Here is a 26673-nt window from a genome sequence, read left to right as displayed (position 1 = left end):
AGAGTTTGTGCTGGGATTTCCACCTAAGCAGAGGGATGTTCCAGGGAAACATTTGCAAAGTTTTTTCTCCTCACTGGGGAAAGAGCAGCTTGGTTTCCATAAAACACATTGTCTGCCCCTTGTCCTCCTCGCCCTCGCACGGCGCCCCTCGGGGCCTCGCTGGACACGTACACCTGTGCAGAAGCTGAATCTAAGAGAAAATTCCCTCCAGGCGCAGTCACTTAGCTCCAGAGTCCATTGCATAGCAACCTGCTCCTTGGTTTTTAAAGTGACACTCTCTCGATCCTTTTCTGTTACAAACCTTCCAAAAAATATTTCAGGATGAGGGGAGGAGTTACAGGAAACAGCATGGAGAAGAAAAAGATGAATGTGAGTAGGATTATGGCCGGGCAAAGACCCTGAGACGCCAGGGAAGGGATGGCAAAGATGTTGGCACCAGATCAAGAACAGAGAGAGACACTGAGTGAGAGACAGGGGACCCGTTTCTCAGCAATGCTTTGGCACTGGTGCCTGAAGTGGGAGGAGACAGCCGCGTGCACGGATGTGCAGAGTGGAGTTCTCAGTATAAAACTCTTAGGTGCCTCCCTGCCAGCACTGCCTCCTCCAAGCACCCTCCCTGTTAGCAGAGCACAGTCGGGCTTTATCAGCCGGTGCCTTCTGCCACCAGAAAGCCAGTGCCTTCTGCCACCGGGAAGCCAGCTGGAGTGTGAGTACCCTCCTCATTTCTAGTCACTGCTAACTGTTGGCTGCTCAGGCTGCCTTAGTCTTTGCTCTTTCTCCCTTTTCTTTGTTTTAGTGGAGAAATGTTTCCCATGGTCGGAACTGAGTAGAAAGCAGAGTCAGAGTTCTGGCAGACTAGAAAACAGTTTCCCAAAGCCACGGGCTTCCTTCTGGAAGCCTGAAAGCCACGTCTGTGTGTGAGGTCTCCGCGTTCCGTGCGGAAGAGGGCTCTCAGCAAGGTGTCTCCCAGATGTGCTACATGACTCTGGGGACATCGACGCTGCATGGGAGTCTCGGGCTGTGTTCTTGAAATAATTAAGAAAAGTTGGAGACATACCCCTGTGACTCCAGAAAAAGTGGGGTACTGGCAATGGCCCTTTCCAATCCGGTTTCATGGATTTTCCTGCACGTGCTGTCATGCTGGTGGGAAGGAACGTGCTCACCCATCAGGGACTCACAGCGAAACCCTGAATTTGGCAGGTTCTTTGCAGCTGCACTTTTTAATGTGGAATTCAGACCTCAGGGCTTCTAGGAGTGGTGTGTTCGCAAGAGATAAGTATTTTAACCAGGGGACAGGAGTGCCTTACAGCATTTTCTTTGTTTCTGTTCACAGCCCTAAAGAAAACTGAGCACCTCCCAACATTTAATATCAAAAACTACCTAAAATAAAGATTATTGTAAGTACCAAATAAATGTCAAAGTCAAAAGTCTGTTTAATATGGTTGAATGTTTAAATTCTTTTTTCTATATCCATATCCACAACTTGGACTGTTTTTTAAAGTCACACGAGTGTGCCTCGTCTCACTGTACTTTGCTGTATCGTGCTCTGTGTAAATTGTGGGGTGGTCTCTTCTTTCATGAATGGAAGGTAAGACCCTCTACTAGAAAATAGACTGTGACTCACCAAAGGCTCAGATCATGATTAGCAATGTTTTAGCAATAAATTATTTGTAGTTAAGGTATGTAGGTGGTGTTCTTAGGCACAAGACTATTGCACACGTAACAGACTACAGTGCAGTGTAAACATAACTTTTATATGCACCGGGAAAGCAAAAACATTTGTGCGGCTTCCTTTATTGAGGTGGTTTATTACAGTGCTTTGGAACAGAACCTGCAGTGTCTCCAAGTTCTGCCTGTACTTGAGACACAGAAAATTGAAGACTTTCAGGTCTCTCCAGTTGGACACATTTCTAGTATATGCTGACAGTGGAGGGAGTTCTAGCGTGCATGATAACATAGGAAATGTGGGTTGGATGGAAATGTTGATACTGCCTTCTGTTAGAATGATGAGCACTGTTCTGTTTCACTAGTGATCAAGGCTTTCTGACCCTTGCTAGCAAGCAGCTTCCAGAATATTCTCGGGATGTTGGGTTCAGCACACACAGGCCTTGTTGTGGATGTGTTAGCATTACAGGAGAGTGGGGCTGCTGTGAGGCCCAGGGAGGTGTTTGTTGGCCAGAATGGTCACTGGGTCCGGCGGGGGCACAGGGTGAAACTGGGGGTGCCCGAGCCCTCTGTGGCTGTTCAGCCCCCAGCTCAGGGTCCTTCCAACCAAGGCAGCCATGGAGACAGGCTGCATCTACTACTTCTCTGCACCGTAGTGCCCACTGCAGGCTGCCCTCAGAAACTCTTCCCTCCCTTGTCTGCCAGCCTCGGGCGGCGTTAATGTGCCCCAGACCTGAAGACGAAGAACTGCCGAGGCTCACCTGTGCCATAAGGCTGACTCTGCTGAGTGAGCTTGGGCGGTCCCCACTGGGAGCCTCCGTGTTCTCTCCGATGAAATGATGGTTTCAGCGCTCACTCTCTAAAGTCGCACCTCGCTCTCAAGTCTTCCCATCTCTGGGCTCTGAGAAAAGATTGATTTTGAGTTCAAAGGACACGATTCTCCAAGATGCGTGTGATTTTGGTGGTGGGTGCGAGGCAGGAACCTGCAGGGGCTGCAGGGCTAAACACACACACGGACGACAGGCAGCAGTTCCTGCTTCTCTCTTTCTCTCCTTTTTTCTTTCTTTCTGACTTTTCAACCATCCATGAGAGTCTTACCATTGGGCTTCTTCATGTTGCTCTTTCTCAAACGAAAATGTATGTAACATAACCCAGAGACACATCAGTTCTGAACGTAACTAATCGGATCGTTTCACCACAGATGGACAACACAGGCACACAATTCCTTTCTGAGCTGTGGCAGTGATGTTTGCCACAATTGTAGATTGTTCTGAGTCACTCTAGTACAGTGTGAATTCTCAGGTTTGACACTGAGCCAATAGAAGAAAGTACAAGTTAAATAAAATGGGGAGAAAAGAAGAAATACCACACATACCACTTTTAATGTTTTGTGGAACTACTGGAGGGAAAATGATATCCTTGGATGCAACAGAAGTTTTTTTTTTAAAAGCATAAAAAGCTGCCACCATTCTTGAATTCAACCAAGAATTATTTGTCATTAACAAAATGATGACCGGCGTTTAACAATTGTTACTCAGATCCGAGGGGGGAAATGCCACTTGGCATTCTCTTAGATGGAGCCTTTGCTGCGCATTAAGTGTAGCTGGTACATTATTACAGAAAACAGAGTCCACGCCCAGCCTTATTACTTTGTAAAGCACAAGACTGAGAACATTGTTGCTTTGGCCTTGGTCCCTGGACAGAGCCCCAATAGTTTGCCCTGAAACATTTCAGGGCCGAAGCCGGCCCCTCCCACTGGAACAGGCTGCAGGGCTGACAGCCTCCCGGTAGTGGGAAAACACACGCAGCACGAGATCTGTGTGCTGGTCTCCAGGCAGGATGGTTTGCTACCATTTTTGTTGTGTTGTGCTGTGTTCTAAACAAAGTAAAACGAACATTCAGTGTCTGTAGTCAGCCCCTCGTCTATTTGCTGCTGGAGCTCTTGGCTGATGGAGAAGTCCGCCCTCTCCGATAGAGGCCTGGGTCTGGGGCCACATGCCCTCTCCTCAGGAACCCACCTGTGAGCTCCACCTCCCTCCACCTGACAGTTCACCTGGTCCTCAGAGCCAGGGCGCACGTCCTGCTGATTCATGTGTTTTTTGCCCTTCGTCACGTATGGAGAGTGTGGAGAGGCAGGAGGATGAATGGACAGGCTTTCACTGGCGGCGCTGATGACGCCCCTCCTGTTCCTCCTTGGAGGGTCCCTTTTGGAAATAAAGCCGGTGAAGCAACACGCCGAGGCTTCTCCCGGCTAACGCTGGCCCTGGCTCACGGGCGGCCAGAACAGGTATGCTTCCTGCATGCAGCTTCTGTCTCTGGGAACCTCAGCACCTGTGCTCCTGTGTCTTCCCTGAACAGAGCCTGGGAAGCGGGGTCCTCCTGCACGGCTGAGCGGTGCGGCTGGGGCGGACTGGACCGGATGCGCCCGGGGCTTGGTCCAGCGACTCACACGGTGCTTCTCATGGTTCGGATGCTGGGCAGTGGAGTGCGGCGCTTTGATACCTGCAGAAATGCTAGGGGAAAATAGTCTGGGTTTTGTTTATTTGTGGGTTTGTTTTCTTTTTACCTTATCCTGCTTCTATTTTATTAGGGTTTTTTTCCTTTTTGTTTTCTTGCCCTGCGTTTTTTAGTTGAAATTTAATGGCCTACCTAGTTGGATATGAGAAGTTTGCGCATCAGTAGGTGGTCCCTGCTGTACTGCCTTCCACTGTCTTTCCAAGTACCATGTGTGGGTTCTTAAAGTGCCCGAGAGAAATGCACAGTCTAGTGTGATAAAATTTTAGGAGGAACTGCAGCCTTTGAGTTACTATTTCTCATAACTGGTACAAAGGCCGGAGTTCTGGAGCAAGCAGTCAGGGTTTGCAGGGCATCCAGAAGCTTTTCGTAGTTCAGAATAAAGTGTTCTCAAGGGCACGGAATCAGCAGCCACTGCCTGCTCCGCACAGGGGGAGACCCCGCCACCCATCCCACCACCTGGCCCCTTCCCTAAAGAAGGCAATACGCCTCCTTTCCGGCGGGCTGTGGCCTGAGACCAAAACTTCATCTTTACTTAACTGCGGGTGGCTCTGCGGGGAACTCAGACCGTTCAGGTTCTCAGTCACGTCTGGCCAGTGGCAGTGTCGAGTTTCCTGTCTGTATCTTGAAAATCTCTGAAGCCATGGTGAATTTAAACCCTCTACAACAAATAAATATGGGCTGGAAATTTTGAAAGCATGAATGTGTTCACCCTGGAATAACCCATACACACCTAATTGTTCCTGTGCCTGATGGGAAATGCCCCTTCGGTGTTTCCATTCCACGCTGCCGCTGTAGATCCTGATCCGCTCACACAGAGAAACTCAAGGCTGTTGCAGGGGAGCTTTCGGTGGCTGCCTGGGTGGGGGGAGCCTGATGCCTCTGATAAGCTGGCATAGCTGTTGAGGACAGTCACAGTAGCTGGGGAAGGGGCTGCCCAACCAGTGTCTTCACTAATGCCATTTAAAGAGGGAAATAGCTGAAAATAACTGATAGCCATCACTCAGATTATGATATAAAAAACAGCTTTTCATAATTGCTTAGTAACTCAGTTTAGCAGGTGTAACTATGCGGGCAGTGACCTCCACAGAGATTTCGTTTTGGAACCTGACCTCCAGCAGTTTTCAGTTTAAGAGTTTCTTAGTGCAAAAGGCTCACTGGAAATCTCACAAATGCATGAATCTAGCACCATTTTGGCAAGCCAAAATGAGCCGAATCTAGAATGTGTTCCATAAATACCTTCTACTTTGTGTAATGATTAGTGGTTTACCATTGTTTGAAAGCAGATGGTTAATTGGGCAGTGGACTAATACAATTAAAGTACAATTGTTGCTTAGTAAAAAATACCAGTTACCTACATTGATTTCCATGCCAGACCTAAAAGAAGACAAAGCCAGAGTCAGGTTTGAAGGCGGGGGGGGCGGGGGGGGAGGCATCACTTTTCTGCCTGTTAGTAGCTGTTTGTTGGCTGTGGTAAACAATGACGGGGCCAGAGAAAGCCGTGAGAGCGAACCCCTTCCTCTCTGCCTGGCTCCGGGTCAGTGAGCGGGTCTGTCCACACGGGCTTTGTCATTTCCGTGGTTGCGTCCCGTGTGCCTGGGGCTTCAGCATTCCAGTTTGGCCTTTTGGGGGGCTGATGGTGTTGGTGTTCACCTACTTCATTCACATTCCCCTGGCTGGGCTCTGGGCTTCTCTTGCACACTCAAGGTGGTTTGGCCATTGTCTTCTCCCTTCGCCTACCCCTGGGATTCCATCACTGGTTTTCTTTGGTGTCCACCATCGACACCATGACACAGTTCTGTGTTAGGGCTTCCCTGTCACACACTAACCGTGAGAAGAATCTCATAGTGAACACAGTCATGGTTATGTTGTTAGTATCTTCCTGAAGCACGTTTACTATAATTAAGGCCCCGTACATCCTTATATTATACAATTCTTAGATTTCAACTCTTGGATTTTCAACTGCTTGGTCCACTTCCACCTTACTCGTTTTCTGTACCTTTGTGTAGTGTTATTCTTGCTTATTTTAAAACATTTAAAGAACGAATTCCCAAAATAATGATTATCTGAGGCAGTTACCTGATGTGAGGACACACTCAAATATTCTTTGAATTTGGAGAACGTGTGGGAAGGGGTTCCTTAGGCAGTGTCAACATGTACGAACTGTTTTTTAAGTTTTTCTTCCCTTCAAACTTGTAAAAATGAAAGCTTTTTTTTTCATACAATTAATTTTAATTTTAAAAGGCTGTTCGTCTCAGACAGTACCTCATTGGTCTGCACTCGTCAGCACCACTTTGTAATCTAATGACCGGCTCCTTTGATTGACAGCAAGAAGCTTAACATGTGGTGTTAGCTCTTTCTCTGTGTGATGTGACTCATGCCGTGGAAAGTAACTGTTTTCCAGCCTTTTCCACCAGGCTGAGTGAGATCTTTGAGGCAGGATATAGGTGCTCAATAAATGTTTGTTGAATTAGAAACTGCACCTTATGAGCATGAAAACCAGAGCCTTTTCCTGGCAGCATCAAAGACAGTAATGACAAAAGTAGGATGGAGTTGGGGGTTGGGCAATAATGTCCATGTGATGATATTTCAAGAGGAAAATGGTGCTTTCTTAGCATCATGGGGTGTCCTGGTGCAGACGAAGTGCCTTTAAACTCACCCTCTGTGGCTCCCGTGACCAGGCCCAGTGCTGGAGGGTTGGGAGCATTCTGCACCAGGGTGTTTATGAGCTCTCTTCTTTCCTCGAGGGGCCAGGGGAAGAGACCCATGGAGGTGGGCCCTGCTATGGTTAAAGAGGACCGCGGAGAAAACCAGATTTCACCATGTCGGGGGAGAAGGTGCTTTCCCAAGGCACTTGGCTATGTCACTGGTGACATGAAAGAATTTGCCAACTGGCTTAAAGGTATGTACGCTTCTGTGCCTTGGAGAGACACGAGAAGTGGCTTTGGGAGAAATTGATTGATGCTTCTGTAACCGAGCAAACAAGGGCCCGTTCACATGATGCCTTGGTGCATGACCCAACAATCAGCGTTGAGAGAAACAAGTTTTTATTTACCAGATCCCACTGAGAACACTTGGGCTCAGAGCCCTGTTCTTCCCCAAGATCTAGCACTTCCCTTGCTTCCCAAAAGGACAAAAGCCAAGGCCAAGCCCAGTTGTTCCCCCGTATCCTTATCTGTGTGCAAGCCGGCTGTGCAAACAGTCTCGCAGCAGCTCTGTCCTTCAGGATCTGGGGCACGTTGTCATCAGCCTCCATGTTATAGTCCAGGAGACCATGTGCCGTGCTGCACTGGAGTGTGGTGGGGTCCAGGAAAGGCACACGTCCCAAGAGTCCAGGTAGAGTCCAGGTCTGCGAGGCAGCAGGTCAGTATCTTGCAAGGCAGGGTCCTTGCTAGCCTCTGAGTCAGCTACCATGGGCCGATCAGAGCAGCAACATGCTGTTCTCTCCACTATGGCCACAGGCCGCATGGCGGGGTCCTGACTACAGACTGCCTGGCTGCTATGTCATGGCTTTCTCCTCTACACTCACTCCGCCCCCATGGCTCCGCTCTCACTGCCGACAGCCTGGCTCAATCTCTCACCTGGCTGCCCTCTTCACCGCAGACCAGCACAGTGGCTACCTCCTCTCTCAGCCTGCAGGGCAGGCCAGCCTCTTCTCTCTGCCCACCCTTAGTTTAAATCCTGACTCAGAGCTTCCTGTGTGGCCTCATCTCCAGCGCCTCCTACCATGAGCTACATTTGCCGGTTTCCTGTATCATTTACATTCTCTTAGCTGCCACCTTCGGTCAGGGCAAGTGTAACTCAGTGACCTAGGGAACCCCCTCCCTGGCTATGTCACAAGCCAGGATACATTCTGAAAGTCACTACACATCTTTTGCCCCAGAGGAGTAACACACCTATTAGCGAGGCATCAGCTTGCCATTGTTATGAAAAGTGTCTTAACTGCTGGGGAACTTGCTCTATAGCAGGGTTCTTTCACTTTGCACCCCGTTTTGGTTCTTCCACTCATATTTTTAGTTACATTCACCTAACTTTCCATCTCTTTCCATGTTTTGTTTTTTTACCTCCAAAACTGCAAGCCTCTTCAAACATTTTTTTTATAGAGATAGGGGTCAGGGCCAGGGTCCTGCTCACATCAGAGGAAGGCAACTGGCTCCACTTTATAGTTTTAGCACCTAACATCTGAAATCTTACTACTGGTGATTCATCCCTTTGGCTTCCACGTGTGTATCTCCAAGCACAGTCAGGAAGTGCATTGGATGCCTCCTGGGGCTGAGGTTCTAGTAGGGGCCGTGTGGGCTGAGCACAAAGAAACTGGAGGCTTTTAGGGATCTGGGTGCCACTGAAGGGGAAAGTGTTCAAAGGATATCAGAAATGGGTTTGCCTTTATCGGAGGGGATTTTGAGGATTCTGCTCCAGAGGGCCCTAAACTTGGGAAGAGATGCCCGGCTGCTTTCTCAGCTCTGCCCACCTCATGTCTCACAGACAAACCCCTGGTGCTCCAGTTCATCGACTGGGTCCTTCGGGGCCTGTCCCAAGTGGTGTTCGTCAGCAACCCCATCAGCGGGATCCTGATCCTGGTCGGACTCCTGGTCCAGAACCCCTGGTGGGCTCTCACGGGCTTTGTAGGAACAGTGGTCTCCACCCTGACAGCGCTGGTGCTCAGCCAGGACAGGTAGGTGCACCCGTCCAGCTGCTTTTCTCACTTCTGAGGACACAGGAGCTGACCGGTGACTTTGGGAAGCCCTAATAGAGCCCCACCCTTGCAAGGAGAGACAGCCTTTATTCCACAGAACTCCTTCTGTTTGCTCTTCCTGGAAGGTAAGGGTATCATTTATTCATGGTACCTGAATACTTAGCCAGTCTGAACAATGCCACATTCTCATAGCTGTACATGGTAACCAGAACTAGGCTACAAGTAGATCCCAGGGAGAGATTCTAAAGGGATCTTCTTTAATAATTGATCAATTATTTATCATCAGCATTTTGTTTTGTTTGGGCAAAAATGCATGAGTTCATGAAAAGTCTTATTGGCTTAATAATCCCCTTTATACTTTGATTCCATGGTTTGTTCAGGAAATCCATCCTGTTCAGCTTTTGGAGAGATGAGTAACCACAAATTTCGAGCGAGCAAGCTCTGACTGAAGTCGTGTTAGGATATCTTCTGAACGCTGTGCTGGGTTAGAGATAGCATCTACTTTCTGAATAGATCTGTCAAGTGGCCAAAATGCTTTATGGTATTTTAAACAGTAATAAATATAAGGAGTTTGTCCAATTTGAAAATATATTAATACATGGTAACCTTGATGAGCAGTCTCAGTCTCATTTTATAGTAAAACTACCGAACTCAGGGTGATTGAAATGTTAAAAGAAGTGATAAGCTGACTCCCACCTGGCGTATAGAACGCTCCTGACTAACCAGTTCCTTCAGGGAGGCTGCCAGTCTTCCAGGTGTTCAAGGTCAATGCATAATCCCCAGTGGATTGTCATTACACAGCTAAGCTCTTGTAACTCTTACTGTGAATTGTCTGAGATGCTTGGGGAGACAGTCAGCAAATGTTCCACTTTTGCATCAGGTCAGAGGAGCCTGATTTGTTCTCTGTAGAGGGTGATTGGCATCTCAGGTTAAACCGTGCTCTGGTGTGTTCCAAGGAATGGTTTTTCCACATTGGAGGTGTTGTTCAGGATTGTGCCACATCAGATATTCCTTCATTGTTTTGCTCCAGTGAAAGCTGACCCATTTTTTTAAATCAGGTATATTTTAGAAGATCAGCCATATGCACACATGCTAGTCTATAAAACACTTTTCTTTTCCTTGGTCCTAGAAGAAGCTCATTAAAACAGTGATCTTCTGTTTTTAGTGAAAGCACATCTTCTTGTTGCTTTAACCATGGTGTTCCACACCCGTAGACATTGCCATTACATTTGTTGACCAAACTCAAGCGTTAATTCAGAAAGCCAGTTGATAAGAGTATACGTCTTTGCATAATGCTCTCCACTGTCATCATGTGTAGTCCCAATTTCTGGAGGGCATTATCACTTCCTGAGTTAAACCGATACAAGTTGCATCACCTCCCACATGGCCTGCAGGATTATGAAATGCAGTCGAAGGACTTTTGAACAGGGAGTCCTTCTTCTAATGCTGTCACTCAGAGTGACGTCATCTTGCTGACACACTGGTGCCTCTGGCTCCACTTAAAAATAAGCTGTGAAGGCGCTCTCATGCCATCCTCTAGCACTGGCTGCATCGCCTGTCCATCGGGCCCTGCCTGGTCACACCTGTGGCCCTATTCGACTTTGAATGCTGGGCCTTTCATGGTGCCAGATGTTGGCAATAGCTTCTATTTCCCAATTATGACATGGGAACCGTTTTGACCAGAAGTAGAAGTTACCCATAAGACAGCTTCCAGAAGTGAGGTTAGCAAGTGCCCATCAGTAGATAGGTGGATAAGAAAAGCCGCGGTGCGTTCACACGATGCAATGCTGCTCAGCAGTGGAAGAGAAGGAGACCTTGCCTTTTGCGGAGGCACGAATGGGCCGGGAGAGGAGGACTGAGCTGGGTGGGGTGGGCCAGTCAGAGGGGGACAGGCATCACGTGATTTCACTTATCTGTGGAGTCTAATGAAGAGAATAAACTAACAAACGAAATAGAAAGATTCTTGGCTGTCAGAGGGGTGGGGGGAGGTGAAAAAGATAAAGGGATTAAAAAAGAAAAAGAAACCCTCACAGCCAGACAATAGGAGGGTTGTTACCCAAGGGAGCTGAGGGTGGGGAGAGACAGGACAGGGTAAAGCGGGGATGAGGGGTGACGGGGATGAGGGGTGACGGAAAGAGACGTGACTTGGGCTGGTAAACATACAATATAATACACAGACGATGTATTATAGACTTGTACACCTGAAATCTATATAATTTTATTAACCAATGTCACTCAATACATTCAATTAAATATAACATTCTCTTAGAAGCCAGCTATGGGGCCAGACCAGACTCTCAACATAAGAAACGTCCAAACCTCTAAGAATTTTTATAAGGTTTTTTTTGTGTGTGCCAAACTGACCATTGCTGGGAAGCCAAATCTCAAGGGATTGAGAAAATCTTCAGAAAATGGCAGTTTTACCACTTTTTTTATACATCAGAATCAAAGGGGAAGGCGTAAGGGGGTTACATGAAGTCCTTTGGTGATGGGTCAGGAAGACGGGAGAAAGCAAAGTGGGTGAACCTCTGGGGCTGGATAAAAAGTAAGATGCACAGACACATACTTCTACTAGGTGGGTGTAGGGTAGTTAACAGTTGACAACTAACATGATAATGACAATGAGGAGGGGATCTGTGGTCCCTGCTCTGGTGCAGTGTTTGTGCCCTGAGAGCTCTGGAAAAGGGAAGTTACCCGGACATTCTGGGGGTATGTTATCCTAGATGCAAAAAGACAATAGGCTCAGATAAGGTAATGGTTGGCCTTTGTCCAGGATGATGCCGGCCCAGCACAGGACTACACGTCACGACTCACTTTTCATTAGAAAGTTGTAATTCCAGACCCTGTGGTTGCTTTAGGTCTCTGTGTTTGTAAGGCCGCCATGCCGGCCTCCCCTGAGCTCGGCAGGTTTAGCATGTGGCCCCTTTTTCATCTACAGGACAATAACACGACAGGCAACTACTGGGCCGAATAATATCACGACAGGCAGCTCCCTGGCTGAGTTATATCGCAACAGGCAGCTACTACTGCAACAGACAGCTACCCAGCTGGGCAGTATCGCAACAGGCAGCTACTACCACCAGACGCAACTCCCTGGCTGGGCAATACCGCAGCAGGCAGCTACTATCATGAAAGGCCACTTCCCTGCGGGGCACTCACACAAGAGGCAGCTGCTATCTCAAGAGGCAGCTGCCCAGCCAGGCACTGTCACGAGAAACAGCAACTGCCAGGAGAGGCAGCCATTACCACCACAGGCAGCCAGTATCGCAAGAGGCAACCACTGTCACAAGAGGTGGGCACTGCCATGGCAGACAGACACTATGGCGACAGGAGGCCCCTATGACAACAGGAAGGCTCTATCACAAGAAGCAACCACTATCACAAGACACACCCACTATTATGACAGGCAGCCAGCATCCCGAGAGGAAGACACTGTCCGGAGAGGCAGCCACTATTGCAAGAGGCAGCCAGTATCACAACAGGCAGCCAGGATCATGACAGGCAGCCACTACTGTGAGAGGCAGGAAGTTCCACAAGAGGAAGACGCTGTCATGAGAGGCGACCAGTATTGCAAGAGTCAGCCAGGATGGCAAGAGGCAGTCACTATCTCGAGAGGTGGCCACTATTGCGAGAGGCAGCCAGTGTTGCAGCAGGTAGCCCGAATCATGAGAGGCAGCCGCTATCTCGAAAGGCAGCTACTGTCACGAGAGGTTGTCTCTATCACGACAGGAGGGCACTGTCACGACAGGCAACTACTATCGCAAGAAGTGGTCTCCATCACGACAGGCAATTACTATATTGAAAGGCAGTTACTACCACAAGAGGCATTCACTGTCGTGAGAGGCAACCCCTATCGCCAGAGGAAGATGCTAGCACAACACGCAGCCACTCTCAGGAGACAAAGACACTATCACAGCAGGCAGCTACAATCGCGAGAGGCAGCCATGATTTCCAAAGGCAACCACAGTTGTGAGAGGGCACCACCACGACAGGCGGTCACTGTCATGAGAGGAAGACACCACCACAACAGGCAGCCACTTCCACGACAGGCCTCTGCTGTCGGGAGAGGCAGCCACTGTCGCAACAGGCACCTACTATCGAGAGAGTTAGCTTCTACCACAACAGCAAGACACTATCGGGACAGGCAGCTACTACTGAGAGAGGCAGCCACTATTGCCAGAGGCAACCACTGTCGTAAGAGGAAGACTTTATCCCGAGAGGCAGCCACTGTCTCAAGGGACAGCTGCCCAGCCAGGAGCAATCACGAGAGGCAGCTGGCATCACAAGAGGCAGCCACAGGGGCCGGGCTATGTCACGACAGGCATCTACACAACCTTTCCCATAATAGGTAATGACAGTAAGGGGGGAAATACAATATGGTTTCCAATGGGGGAGTGGGGCAGGACGTGAGGTTAAGTGCCAAGAAGCAAAAAGGAACTCAAGAATTAGGTGCTAAATACGCAGCAAATTCAATGGAGTAGTTTGCCAAGTAAAAGAAAAGTAATTGTTTTTCTTTGCAATAACTTGGAAATGTATATCTAGAGACAACAGAATGGAAGCACAGGAAGATGCGATATATGCTCAGTTGGAAGGTTAATCAAAGACACTGTGAAAGTGAATTTACATTTCAAGGCTCTTACGTCTCTCACCAAGAAAACCAAACTTTGGGAACAGTTTCATCTAAAAGCTTTATTCGAGTCAGAGGCTCTTCATGATTTAAAAGAAATAATCGCTTCCCGAAAGAAAGGCTAAAAGGAAACAGCCGGTTCCCTTGCTGGTTTCCCTTTCTCCCCTAGATGCTGGAATGCTGTCTTCAGCCAGGATGCCTCTGCAGAGGGCTGCCCTGTGGGCACATTTGTGTTTTTTCTCTGCATATTTTATTTTTCTATGTTTTTGTTAGTATTTGGCTTCTATAGACTTTGAAATAAATTTCCAAATATCTCATTTTTGAATGTGAATACGATCTGGAATTTCGTAAGTGTCATTAGCACGCAAGCCCGGCCAGCGTCCACCCAGGAAATGCCCATGCTGTGTCTGTTGCCCACAGGTCGGCAATTGCAGCAGGAATGCACGGCTACAACGCCACCCTCGTGGGAATACTCATGGCTGTCTTTTCAGACAAGGGAGACTATTTCTGGTGGCTGTTATTCCCCGTATGTGTTTTGTCCATGACATGGTAAGTTGTACCCAGTCTTCAAAATGCTTTCTAAAAAAATGTGTAGTCGGGGGCAGGAGGGATGGGCAGTTTCTTCTTAATGGGTTCAGGGTCTCAGTTCTGCAAGACGAGCAATGCTCCGAGAAGGGGTGGTGGCGATGGCTGTACCACAGTGAGAATGTACTTAGTGCTGCTGAACCGCACACTTTACAGCGGTTAGCTGGCAAATTTCAGATTACGTATAGAATACAACTTGGAGAGAAGTAATGTTTTTGTTTTTATTTTTTTCAAACTGTAAGAGACTGGTTGACTTAGAAAGTCACAGAGGTGGAAGACAGGAGAGGCAGAAGGAAGGGGCTCGGGAAAGGAGTTACAGAGGCAAGAGAAGGGCCTTTGGACCCTAGTGGTGGGGGGGGGGGGGCGATGGTGACGTGCCCGGGGGAGGGGGAGGGGGAGGGGGAAGGGGAACGGCACCGGCATGCCCCTGGGAGGGAGAGTGAGAAATTTTTTCAAATTTAGATTCGATTTATGTCTATTGGAAAAGGAAACATTAAAATACACCAATGCACCTGGCCCTTCATACCACCTCCCGAAGATTCTCTTGTAATTGGTCTTGGTTGGGGTTGTTGCCTGGGCCTTGCGAGGGTTTTGGGTTTGTTTGTTTTTTTAAAATACTCACCCAAGGACATTTTTCATTACTTTTTTAGAAAGAGGGCAAGGGGGAGAGAAAGAAACATGGACATGAGAGAGAATTAGTTGGTTGCTTCTCATAGGCTCCCCACCCAGGGGTTGACCTCACAACTTAGGTATGTGCCCTGACCGGGAATCGAACCCGCAAACTTTTGGTGTACAGGACAATGCTCCAACCAACTGAGCCACACTGGCCAGGGCCTGGGTGGTGGGAGTTTTAAAGACCCCCGGAGGGTCCTAAAGTACAACCAAAGTCGAGAACCTTTCACTATGTCAGTGGTCCTCAAACCCACGCTCTGTCAGAACCACCTGCAGGGCTGGTTGAAACGGACTGCTGCTCCCTCCCCGGAGTTTCTGACTCGGTTCCTCTGGGATGGAGCCCGAGAATTTGCATTTCTGACAAGAGCCTGGACACCGCTGATGCAGCCAGTCCAGGGACCCCACTTGAAGCATCTCTGTGCCTCTAGGAACTCCCCTTAAAAACACTCTTACTGAGGAGTGATGTCAGCAGCATGGCAGAGTGAGAAAAGATTTCTTCACTGAATTCAATTCCTTTTAAAAAAAACTGAATTCAAACTAGTTTCTATGTTGATAATATCTTAAATCCTTTTTCAGAAATAAACATTTCCTTCTTACTGCACCATATTTAGAATATAAAACACTAATACCCACACAAATGAGAAGTAAAGCCCACCGTGGACAGTGTTTGCAGGAAAGCCACCCCCTCTGGCTGCAACTGCAGGTGTCTGGGGAGAACCTGCCAGCAGAGCCAACTTGCACAGGAGGTAACTTCCGGCCTGCTCGGAAGAACAGGTTCAAGGGCAGGAGTCACTGCCTAGGAATGCTTCCCACACCACCTCCCACAACCCATGTATCTGGAGTTCTGATCTTAAAGTGATGGCCCTCTGATAATGTCAACAAGTGAGCGGGTAAAAGGGCCCCAGAGACCCACAAATCCAATCCCCCAGTTTACAGACGGGGAAGCTGAGGAGCAGTGCCTCACCCAGGGTCACACAGCTGTCAACTGCTCGAGGACTTCAAACACTGCCCCCTGAGTTTAGGACCTTTCTCATCCAGCACACGTCACCTGCAGTTATTCCTGAGATAATTGTTTATCTTTTTCAAGAAGACATATACTAAAGTCTTGTGCAGATGATAGACAAGTTCAAGATTGCGGTTACCTCTGGCAAGGGGTGAGGTGGCTTTAACTGTGCAGGTGTTTTATTTCATATGCCTTAAATACTAGAAAAATATTTTTGAAACCTAGACTTACAGCTCACTGTGAGCAACCCCGGGTATAAGTTTTCAAAAGCCAAATAAACAGAGTTGATTTTTTGACTTAATGTAAGAACTAGTCTGTGATAGAATTCATCCCTAGTGTGTTTGAATTTTGTGTGTTTGTTTCTGTGAAAAAGTTTCCAACACAGCACTTTAGGGACATATTTTACAATGAAGCAAAGGCCTTCCGTAGCATAAGATTCGGTTTGTCAGCATGGCACACATAGTTCTCCATTCTGTTCTGTTGTTGTTTTGTTTAGTCCCGTTTTCTCAAGTGGGTTGAACTCCGTGTTCACCAAATGGGAACTGCCTGTCTTCACCCTGCCCTTCAACATGGCGATAACCCTGTACCTTTCAGCCACGGGACATTACAACCCATTCTTCCCAACCACCTTGATCACACCTGAAACCTCAGTTCCCAACGTCACCTGGTCTGAACTCAATGCCCTGCAGGTAAGGTACTCTATTCCTTCCCATTCTCCCCACCTCCAGAAGACACCCAGTGCCCCCCATGGTTAGTCATTCGTGGGCATCAGAGCCTTTCAGAGACTCACCTCTAGGGAGGCCTTGCTGTCCTCATTTTACCAGCCCACACATTTGTTCTGCTCCAAAGTTCTGGGCTCTAAGGGATTTTTTTTTTAAAGTGAAGGTTTGGTCAAAGCTAACTTCCCCCCTCTGTACCTAAGATCTGTAGTGCTAATTCCAGAGTATAGCTCCACTGGAAACCAGATGCTCTATTGCATACTTGGTCCTTGTTTGGGCGGATGTGATGGGGGCCAGCCATTGATGCAGAGGGACCTCCAGCCTGGGGCTAAGTCCTCCGTAACCTGCCTCCTCCAATCAAAAGAACTGGCTGCTTAGTGTTATATCCACCACAGAACCTCTCCGTTCTGCTTTTCTTATGGTCAGTCTCACAGAATAAGTATAATAATTCAGGGCCTCAAGCTTCGGCAGGAATCAGAATCGTTGTTTCTTAAGTACCAATATAAGCACCATCTCAGAGTCCCTTCATCGTAATCGCTGGAGATGGGGCCTGGAAACATGTATTAACAAGCTCCCCAAATACTTGTAATGTGGGCCAGAGCCTCAGAACCACTGTCATGGGCTGTGTACTATGTATCTCTTTACACGCGCACCATTTGAAGAGAACACCATTTTTAAATACCCAGTTAACCCAAATCAAGTTCCAGCTCTTCCCATTGCTGTTCATTTAATAAGTCTCCCTAAAGTTTCCTGATTATTAAAAACAAGAGAGCACTTGAAATCAGAAGAAAACCAATGAAATCTTAGCTTTTTCTCACGTGCAAAAGACCAGCTTTCCCACTACCAGGTTACAAAACAGCTTTTGCTGTCCTGTGTGCTGAGCAATCAAAATATGTGAGAGGCTCAAGCAGTCTTTTCTTTAGCTTCTTGCCCAGAAAATGAACGGGAGTTTTTGAAAATAACTCAGAAGGAAAATCAAAAATTTATTATAACTCCTCATGAAAAATGACATTATAAAATAGTATTCATTGATCAAACTCAAATTGCATTGTTTGATACAATAGCTGTTGGCCCCATGTGATTATTTTAATTTAAATGTAAAATTAATTAAAATTAAAATTTACAATTTTGTTCCTTAGCCTCACTAGCCACATTGCAGGTGCTCAATAGCCACATGTGTTAGGCAGCAAAGATGTAGAATATTCCAAGGTCACGGAAAGTTCTGTTGGAGAGCGCTGACCTAGGGACATGGGGGTCTTGGACTTCCCCTTCCTCTGAACTTCCACCTCAGCGTCCACACTTACTTCCCTTCTCACCCAGCACCCCACCTCCCCGGCTACCTGAGGGATAATTCTGCTGGGTTGCCTGGGCCAAGTTCTCTCATCTAGAAGAAACAGGAAGTGACCTTGTGTAGACATGAAAATCCAGGATGGGGGGCTAGAAGAATTTAGGGTCCATCTTAGGGTAGAATCAAGCTCAAAGTATATGGTTCTGAGCACTGCGCAAGGACCGAACCAGCATTTGGAAGCCAGCACCGCATCCAGCCTAATGCATGAAGGTCACTTCCTCCTGCCAAAACTGGGAGTCCCAGTGTCAGATCAGAGTCGCTGCCCCCTGAAGGTCCTTACCAAAGGCTCACCTATGACCTCGGGGAGGCATCTTTTTTTTTCCAATCATTACCCGAGGATCAATATATCTATTGATTTTAGAAAGAGAGGGATGGAGAGAGAGAGACATCTATCAGTTGCCTCCTGTACACACCCTGACCAGGGATCACACCCACAACCTAGGTATGTGCCCTGACCAGGAATCGAACCCACAGCCTTTTGATGTATGGGGCGATGCTCCAACCAAGTCCCCCACCCAGGGCGGAAGGCATCTTGCAGTAAATGACTGTGGCCATAAGGGAACCAACATGACTAATTGTGCCTATCTTGGCCCTACCAGAAGTGTTGTTAGAAAGAATTACCACTTGTGCTCTGGCCAGGTAGCTCAGTTGGTCTGAGCATTGTCCCATCTACCAAAAGGCTGTGGGTCAATCTCTAGCTGTTACCAAGTTCAAATGTCCGTGCAAACAGGGGAACCAGGGAGGGAAGGGGGAGTTCTGAGAAGGCGGGCTCTGTGGGCACCAGGGAGGGGCTAGTGTGCCTCTGGGGATAAGGAAGGAAAATGACAAAGATTTTTCTGCAAAGAGAGAGAGAATGTTTAAAATTAATAACACTGATCTCAAAAGATGAGATATGCTAAATCTAAAATTACTTTGTATGTGCTTGTGGGTGTCCTATGGGTTTCTGTCCAGTTGTCTTAACGACTTTATTTCCTGAATTATCTTTGCAGCTATTGAAATCCCTGCCTGTGGGTGTTGGCCAGATATACGGTTGTGACAACCTGTGGACGGGGCTCATTTTCCTGGGCGCCATCCTGCTTTCCTCCCCGCTCATGTGCCTGCACGCTGCAGTGGGCTCGCTGGTGGGCACCGCAGCAGGTAAGCGGGCACCGGGAGCACCTCCTGCGCCCCGTGCGTTGTCTCAGCCATCTCCTGTGCTCCAGACTGCGTGTGAGGTCTCTGCTCCCAAGGGGCCAATGGCAGTTGCAGTTGCTTCCACCGCCCCAGACCCCTTCCCGAGCGTGCTGCCTTTCCTCCATCCGCTGCTCTGACTCCTCCCATCTTATCCAACAGCACTCAGTCTTTCGGCTCCATTTAAGGACATCTACTTTGGACTCTGGGGTTACAACAGCTCTCTGGCCTGCATTGCGATTGGAGGAATGTTCATGGCGCTCACCTGGCAAACCCACCTCCTGGCTCTTGCCTGTGGTGAGTATCTCGTGCGTCTGCGGGGAGGGTTGCTCCTGACTGCGGGATCAAAATCCAGGACAAACAGCAGAAAAGGGCTACATGAGAAACTAGGGCTGGGGTTCTAGTTTAGGACCCGTGCCGTCTACGTGTGTGGCCAGGGCAAGTGACACCCCCTCTCTGGGAGTTTTCAGGTCGGCTCTGCCTAGCTCGGTGGTTATGGAGACGGGAGAGCCTGTTGAGTCCCACTACCCACTTTAGGATATGTGTATGTTGGAGGAGAGAAACTCACCTTGTTCCGTGTTCTTCGCACTAATCATTTGACCCAAGAAACTAAAAGGAAATAAGCCAAGTACAGGGCCATGTCCCCTGGTGAATCAGGTAGAATTTTGTGCCCAGGCCCTTTGAGAACTGCATCAATCCAGCCCTTCTCAGGCTTGAGGGTGCATCAGAATCACCTGGAAGGTGTGTTAAAATGCAGACTGCTAGGCCCACCCTCAGACCCAAATTCATTGTTAGAGGTGGAGGAAGGAGTTAGCATTCCTTTTTTTTTTCCCAAAGATTTTGTTTATTTATTTTTAGAGAGAGGGGAAGGGAGAGAGAAAGAGGAGTGAAACATCAGTGTGTGGTTGCCTCTCGAGTACCCCCTACTGGGAACCTGGCCTGCAACCCAGGCATGTGCCCTGGCTGGGAATCAAATCGGGGACCCTTTTGTTCACAAGCAAGCAGGCACTCAGTCCACTGAGCTACACCAGCCAGGGCGGGAGTTTGCATTTCTAACCAGGAGTGTGAGGTGGGGCGTTGCTGGGAGGGGGGACCACATTTTGTGACCTGGCATATTAAGCCTTTCTGACCCCTGTTTTCCAGCCAGACTCAGCCAGGCCGAGCTAGAAGGGGTTCTGGAGAGCTCCACTCCAACCTTCTCCCTTTACTGTTGGGGCGCGTAGGCCAAAGGGCATCCCATCAGGTGTGGGTAACTGCAAGCCCAGAGTCCACATTTACCAACAACCTGAAGAGTTGCGCCCGCTACACGGCTCTGCTTCCCTTGAGTAGCCTCCCGGCCTCAGGTGAAAACAGACAGCAAGTGGTTTGGATTTGAAAAGCTAAGGACCTCCCCGACCTTTGTAAGGGGTGCTTAGCTTCCCGGAGCCACACACTCCTCATCCAGTCCTGGTAAAAGGAAAGGACTTGAGCTAGAGTGCTAGACGGAAGGGAGTGAGCCTCCCTGGGGGGCAGAGGGGTGGAGAGGCAGTGGAATGTGCAGAAATCACTCCAGATCTGATAGAAATATTTGTGTAGCGTCAGTGTAACACCCAATTGGGCAATCCAAGGTATCTAAGTCATTACTAAAATTGTGGATCCCCCATCGGGCGGGATTTAGAATAGATTCCTGTATTGGGCAGGGTGTGGGATGAGACCAAGGATTTCTAAGGCCTCAATCAATTTTCACTTCCCAGTGCTGTGGCAAGGATAACAAAACTCAGGTGGCTACTTGTACGTCATTTTCCCAATTTCTTTGTAATTACACAGCTATTTCCCCTAATAACCTTGCCAAAACTTTTTGCTCATTCTCCCATATTGGTTCATAAGCTTAGGGCAGAAGAGAAGGCTACAAGAGACTCTATGGTCACCTGAGCTCAGCTGGGTTAGAACCTTCATTCTGAGGTTAGTTGGAGGTTTCAGACCCTTGCTGGAGTGCACACCTTTATTTTTCTGTGTTGGCAGCAGCAGCAAACACAATTAAACACTCAGCACCAGTGAGAGTCAGGGATTGAGTTCCCTGGTGGTTCCTGCACACAGGGAGGTGTAGCTCAGGGCAGAGGCCAGGTGAGTGGGAGAGGGAGCCCCCGGGAGACCAGCAGACGTTTACAGCATAACAAGGAGACTACGGTCCAAGACTCTTGGGGGAACACTATAGTTCAGAACCATCCAGAAGCTCCCCCTAGAGTAGCTGGCTCGTCCACAAGTCCTAAACATTGAGAGGAGACATTCTCAGTAGTGTAAGGGTGGTCTGGGCCACGGCCACAGCCTCACCCTTGAAGATCAAGCAGAAACTGTCTTGGTCACAAGAGCTGTTGATGATGTCTTGACAGACCATGGACAGGGAGGAAGCCAAAGCTGTCACCGGATGTATTTCCCCAAAGAAGGAATACCTTCATTAGTTTATCATAGAAGTAGCACAGGCTTATTGAACAAAAAACAAAAATTCAGTCAATACAGAAGAGGATAAAGCAGATTGCTATTCCCTCTTAAAAGGAGGATAGAATGTGTGGCTCCCTCTTATAAGGACCCTATGATTATATCGGGTCCACTTGAATGGCCCAGGATGATCCCCCATCTCAGGGTTTCTAATTTAGTTGCCACTGCTAGGTCCCTTTTGCCATGTAAGGCAACACATTCACAAGTTCTGGGGATTAGGACGCAGGCATCTTCGGGGGCCTTTACTCTGCCTCCCACACCTGCCTTCCCTTGAGTAGATCAGACTGTCTTTCCTAGTTTGGCATAACAGTTAGGGCAGTTAAGGGCCCTGATCCTGGTACCAGAATTCCAGCTCTGCCACTTCTGGTTTTAATAGATGCCAAATCCACCCCACAGAGGCCATATTAATTTCCCCTGCCCCCAGCAGTGTAAGAGTGTCCGTTTCGTCCACGCTGGGTTCTGTCAGGGTTTTTCATTTTAGACATCGAGTTTTGAGAGAGGCTTCCAGCCCCTCTTGGAAAGCAAACATCACATGTCAAATGCCACAGCAAGATTCAGCTTGCCCGCACCCCCCCGGACACTGTCAAACAAAACCAGGCCTGTCGGCCAAGGTAAACAAACACACAGCAGGCATTGATCACAGAGGTGCTGCTCCATGTGGACGGATCAGGAAAGAAGACTCGGCGAACTCCGATGGGCCTGGCAATGCCGCCTTCCCTACCTCTAACCCAGAAACTGTAGGGCCAGGGAATGCTTCGGTGCTGTTGTTTATCAGTGCAAACTGTAAGCACATTGTGTATCTCTCACATGGCCAAGGTATGGTAGTAGGACTCTGCTGGGAGGGACATTGTCTGTGAAGAGCAGAAACCAGTGTTGCCTTAGGCACTCGAGGGCCCTTTCTCTCCCTCTGCTATCCAGAGCGCTGTCAGGAGGTCACCTGCAAACTGTCCTGTGCAGACTGTCACTTCTGACAATGGCTTTCCCAGTCCCCCTCAGCAAGGCTGAGCTGATGGGCAGCTGTGTTGTTAGATAGCCTGACACGCCTGCTGTGGAGAGAAAGGCCACCTGCAACTGGAGACCACTTTGCAACAGTGTAGCAGCCTGAGACTTGAACACCAAGATTGTGCCTTAGAAATGCAATAGGTATCAAAACTCGAGAAAACCCTTTCAACACGGGCTGCTGCACCCTTCCACTCAGAGCAGCATCTCAGTCCCGCGGTGACAAGGTCGAGCAGACCGCTGCTGTTGTGGGAACACATCATTTCATTTGGGATTCACCACCTCCTTGTAAGGCACGTCTTCAAGTTGCCTTTTTACAGGCGATGCAGCTAGCTTCTGAGAAGTTCAGTGATTTCTTGTATGACAAAATGGCAGAGCTGGGATTTGAAGTCCAGACTGTTTCCAAAGACAAGTCTTTCCCACCAGCATGGGAGGAAATGGAGGCTCAGAGAGGCCACCGAGCACCTAAGTGGTGGCGTCTGGATTCGAACCCAAAGCTGCTGTCTCAGAACTCACGCTTATACCCGGGGTACTGGGCCAGCTGCCCAAATGGGAATGTTTACATTCCAGGTCATTTATGCCGGAAGGCAGTCCTTCCGTGCTGGAGTGAAACCCACCAAGCACTGCTGTCTTTTTTTTTTTGCAGCCCTGTTCACGGCCTACCTGAGAGGCAGCATGTCGAACATGATGACAGTGGTGAGTTCCCTCTGACCTCGCCTTGTCTTCAGTGTGATTGGTCGGTTTTCAGGGATGAGGAAACGCCCCTGAAGTCCACACGGGTGGCGTCCCTGGCTGGATCCATGACCGTGACGGCCACCACCTTCCCTGTTCTCGCACCTGTCCTGTCCTCACTCACCTTCCAGCATCACCGTACATTTGAGTCCAAATTACCATCGCCAGGCTTGTTAAGAATATCAGATTGCTTGCTTAGAAGAAGTGAAACTTAGGTTGTATAATATATTATCAAATTTACTCTCTGAGTATCAGGAAGTTAACTTTAGAGTATTTTTTATTTAAACACAAAGCTAGAACTATGTAGGAGTTGAGAAAGTGGGAAAGGGAGGGAAAAGATAATTGGCCAAAAACCATTTTTTTAAAGATTTTATTTATCTATTTTTAGAGAGAGGAGGAGGGAGGGAGAAAGAGAAGGAGAGAAACAGCAGTGTGTGGTTGCCTCTCGTGCGTCCCCTACTGGGGACCTGGCCCACAACCCAGCCATGTGGCCTGACTGGGAGTCGAACTGGTGACCCTTTGGTTCACAGGCCGGCGCTCAACACACTGAGCCCTACCAGCCAGGGACCATTATTTTTAATCAAGCCAATAGTTTACACACCCTTTGTCTTTTTAAAATCCCAGTCAGCCATCAATAGGACTTGTTTAGACCCATGTCCTGGCTGAATTAATTAATACGCAAAATCATTGCCCATTAAGCGTACCCTGCCACCCTTTCTCAGCACTCTCCAGCCCTTTGCCCTTTCCTCCCTCATAGTAGGAGGAACCTCATACGGCTTGTTCCAGGATCCCCCACCTGCCAGGGCCCTGGACTTCCTCTCCTCTTCACCCACCACGCAGGTGACACGGAGCCAGTTTCCGACAGCTCCGCCCATGTGGATGTGGTCATGGCTGCCAGCGGGTCAAGACCGTGTCTGGTCCTCTCAGCAGCAGCAGTGTAGAGTGATTATCTGGGAGAGTTCTCTGGAGACACGGGATCTGTGTCTTCCTGGCAGAAAGTCGAGGCACCATTACAGGCAGGACAGGCAGTGTACTAGAGCACTGTGGGGCCCCTTGCATCCCAGCGAAGGGTCCCAGACATCAGTCCATGGACCAGAGTGGGCAGGCTGCACAGCAGGGTGAGCTAGGGAGAGTTCCAAAAATACAGACCCTTAGGCCCTGTCCCTTGGCCTTTCTGATAGGTGCTTGGGCACCTGTGTTTTTCAACCCTGTCCCCAGAGAATCGATTCTGATGTGCAGTCAGGTTCGAGCGCCATCACACCCCGGGGTCCTCGCAGAGGGCCAGGCCTCACCTAGCACATGGTGCATGTGCAGAACCACACGGTCACGGGCATAGCACAGAAGAAAGTCGTACCCTCGAGTTGCTTAGAGCCTGTTCGGGAAACAGAGTGGAAAGCAGTGAAGCACGTGGAGTCCAAGACCTAGTTTGAGTGAAAGGCAGGGGGAGAGGTCACTGTGGGCCGAGCAAGTCAAAGAAGGCCTTGCGGGTGTGATGAGTGGTCAGGGGCCACTGGTGGTTTGCTGAGTGTCACCTCTGTGTGCCAAGTATCACCTTTGCACGTCTGGTGTAGGAACCTGAATGTACGAGAGGAAAGGAAGACACACAAGATAGAAACAGAACCAACCGCTTTAAAGAACGGATGATGACATCCCCACTGCTAAATGCCCTGAGAGCTCAGACTCAGTCTCCAGGGGCAGAAGCGGGTCCAGAGCAGTGGCTCATCCCCCTGGGCGGGCTGAGGACAGAGTGACAGGGGACGCTTTGTGAGGATTAGCTTTCTGACCGGATCTCAAAAGCACGTGGCTTGTCTCTTTCTCCCCAGATTGGAGTGTCCTGTTGTACCTGGCCCTTCTGCTTGGGCACACTGCTGTTCCTCCTGCTGCACACAAAAAACCCCAACATCTACAAGATCCCCCTCAGCAAAGTCACTTATCCTGAAGAAAACCGCATCGTCTACCTTCAGGCCAAGAGAAGGATGGCTGAAAGCCCTCTGTGAGCGCCACCTTCACCCCCCGCCGTGGTCGCAGTCATTTCTGACTAACTGCCCAGGTGGCCTCCAGGGCCCCAGCAAACCATTGTTTTCCTCTAGGAACCGCCCCCCACTAACCCACCGGCGACCTGTTCTTCCGCTCATTTTGTAGTTTTCCTTTAGACTTCAAGAACATCCCTCGACATGTGAGAGACCCATCCGTGTGCTCTTTCTGTGGAGCTTTAAACCCTTATGGGGCGTGGGCACCAAGACTGGAGTGTATTTATACAGCCAAAATGCTCCAGCAGAAAGAGGGAGTGTGACAGAGCTAATTATTGATATTTATTGATACGCCTGGTGTTCAGTTGGCTAGAGGATGTGAACAGTATTAAACATTAAACTCTGTAAGCCAACCTAGCCTTAAAGGAGTGGAATTCATGATCACGAAATCGAAGTCAACCCAGAATCCTCAGATAAGCAGCCTGGCTTGTCAGAGTCACTGTGAGTGAGCCACACGTTCCGGCTGCGGGCAACGTGGCAGAGGCACGGGGATGGCCGGGCAGCCCCCAGAGTCTCCCCACGGGCGGCCTTGGCCTTGCCACCGCACAGCATGGCTCGTACAGCAGATAAGCTCGGGTGTCTTCAAGCCGACAGAGCGGCAGCAGGGAGAAAGGGCTTTTGTCAGTCAAAATTATTCTGTACTGTTGCTTTCCTTGGAGATTGCAAAGGCTTTTTTAGTTACAGTTTATCATCTTTTTCTTGTGAGAACGTCCCCTTCACTGTGTATCAGCCCAGTATTGCAGAGCATGCAGGAGGTGCAAGTGTGGAACCCTGAAGGGTTTTTCCTCTTCGGGTTCGCCATGCTCAGTGCCAAATACACAGTTTGCTGGATCAATAAACATGAAAAGGGAAGTAAATTTACAAATAGTTTAGGGAGAAGGTCACTTCTTCCTTCTCTCAGGAAAACAAACAAACTTGGTTCCCATTTAAAAACCCTGTGACCAAAGCCTTTTGAAACCACAACTTGGCAACAGTCACATATATTCCTGTGGAAAAATGAAAATGTCAGTGTTCGAACTGCAGTCCCTCTGGTTAGGGAATTTGCGAAGTGAGACTTGGGGGAGGGGGTGAGAAAAGCAAGCATCACCGAGGAGGATCAGGAGTCAGGAACCCCGCGGCGGCTGAGTGAGCTGGAGGCCTCCTCACTGTCTCCAAGCCCATCCTCAGAACGGGGCCCTGCCCAGGGTGGTAATCCCGCACCTTCCCCCTGTGTGCTCACAGGGACTTGTGAATAAGAACATTTTAAAGCATTGTGCATTGTCTAATTTAAATGGTATTGGTTTTCCCAAGCTGTTTTTGTCACTAAACATTAGCCTAATATTAAGTATTTTATGAGTTTTCTTCAAGAACACTTGTATTTTTTCCTACCATTTATATGACAAGTTTCTGTGTAAGAATACAAATAAATCATACTCACAGCTTTTTTTGTGTTTTATTT

General features: G+C 48.7%; 1 protein-coding gene across 1 annotated transcript; it reads left to right on the top strand.

Moving 5' to 3' along the window:
• The first annotated feature begins 358 nt into the window (after nucleotides 1-358).
• Nucleotides 359-26657, top strand: SLC14A1 (solute carrier family 14 member 1 (Kidd blood group)). Its single transcript, XM_036009096.1, is given in 12 exon segments — nucleotides 359-706; nucleotides 1334-1397; nucleotides 3787-3952; nucleotides 6927-6943; nucleotides 6945-7081; nucleotides 8665-8854; nucleotides 13923-14051; nucleotides 16259-16451; nucleotides 18819-18966; nucleotides 19162-19296; nucleotides 23120-23169; nucleotides 25029-26657. Coding segments are annotated over 10 exon segments (1320 nt in total). The 5' UTR covers nucleotides 359-706; nucleotides 1334-1397; nucleotides 3787-3805; the 3' UTR covers nucleotides 25203-26657.
• The last annotated feature ends 16 nt before the right edge of the window (nucleotides 26658-26673 follow it).

This window comes from Phyllostomus discolor, chromosome 9 (assembly GCF_004126475.2).
Source record: "Phyllostomus discolor isolate MPI-MPIP mPhyDis1 chromosome 9, mPhyDis1.pri.v3, whole genome shotgun sequence".
Taxonomy (NCBI): domain Eukaryota; kingdom Metazoa; phylum Chordata; class Mammalia; order Chiroptera; family Phyllostomidae; genus Phyllostomus; species Phyllostomus discolor.
Note: the sequence above shows the minus strand (reverse complement) of the source record. Positions and strands in the feature narration are given on the sequence as shown.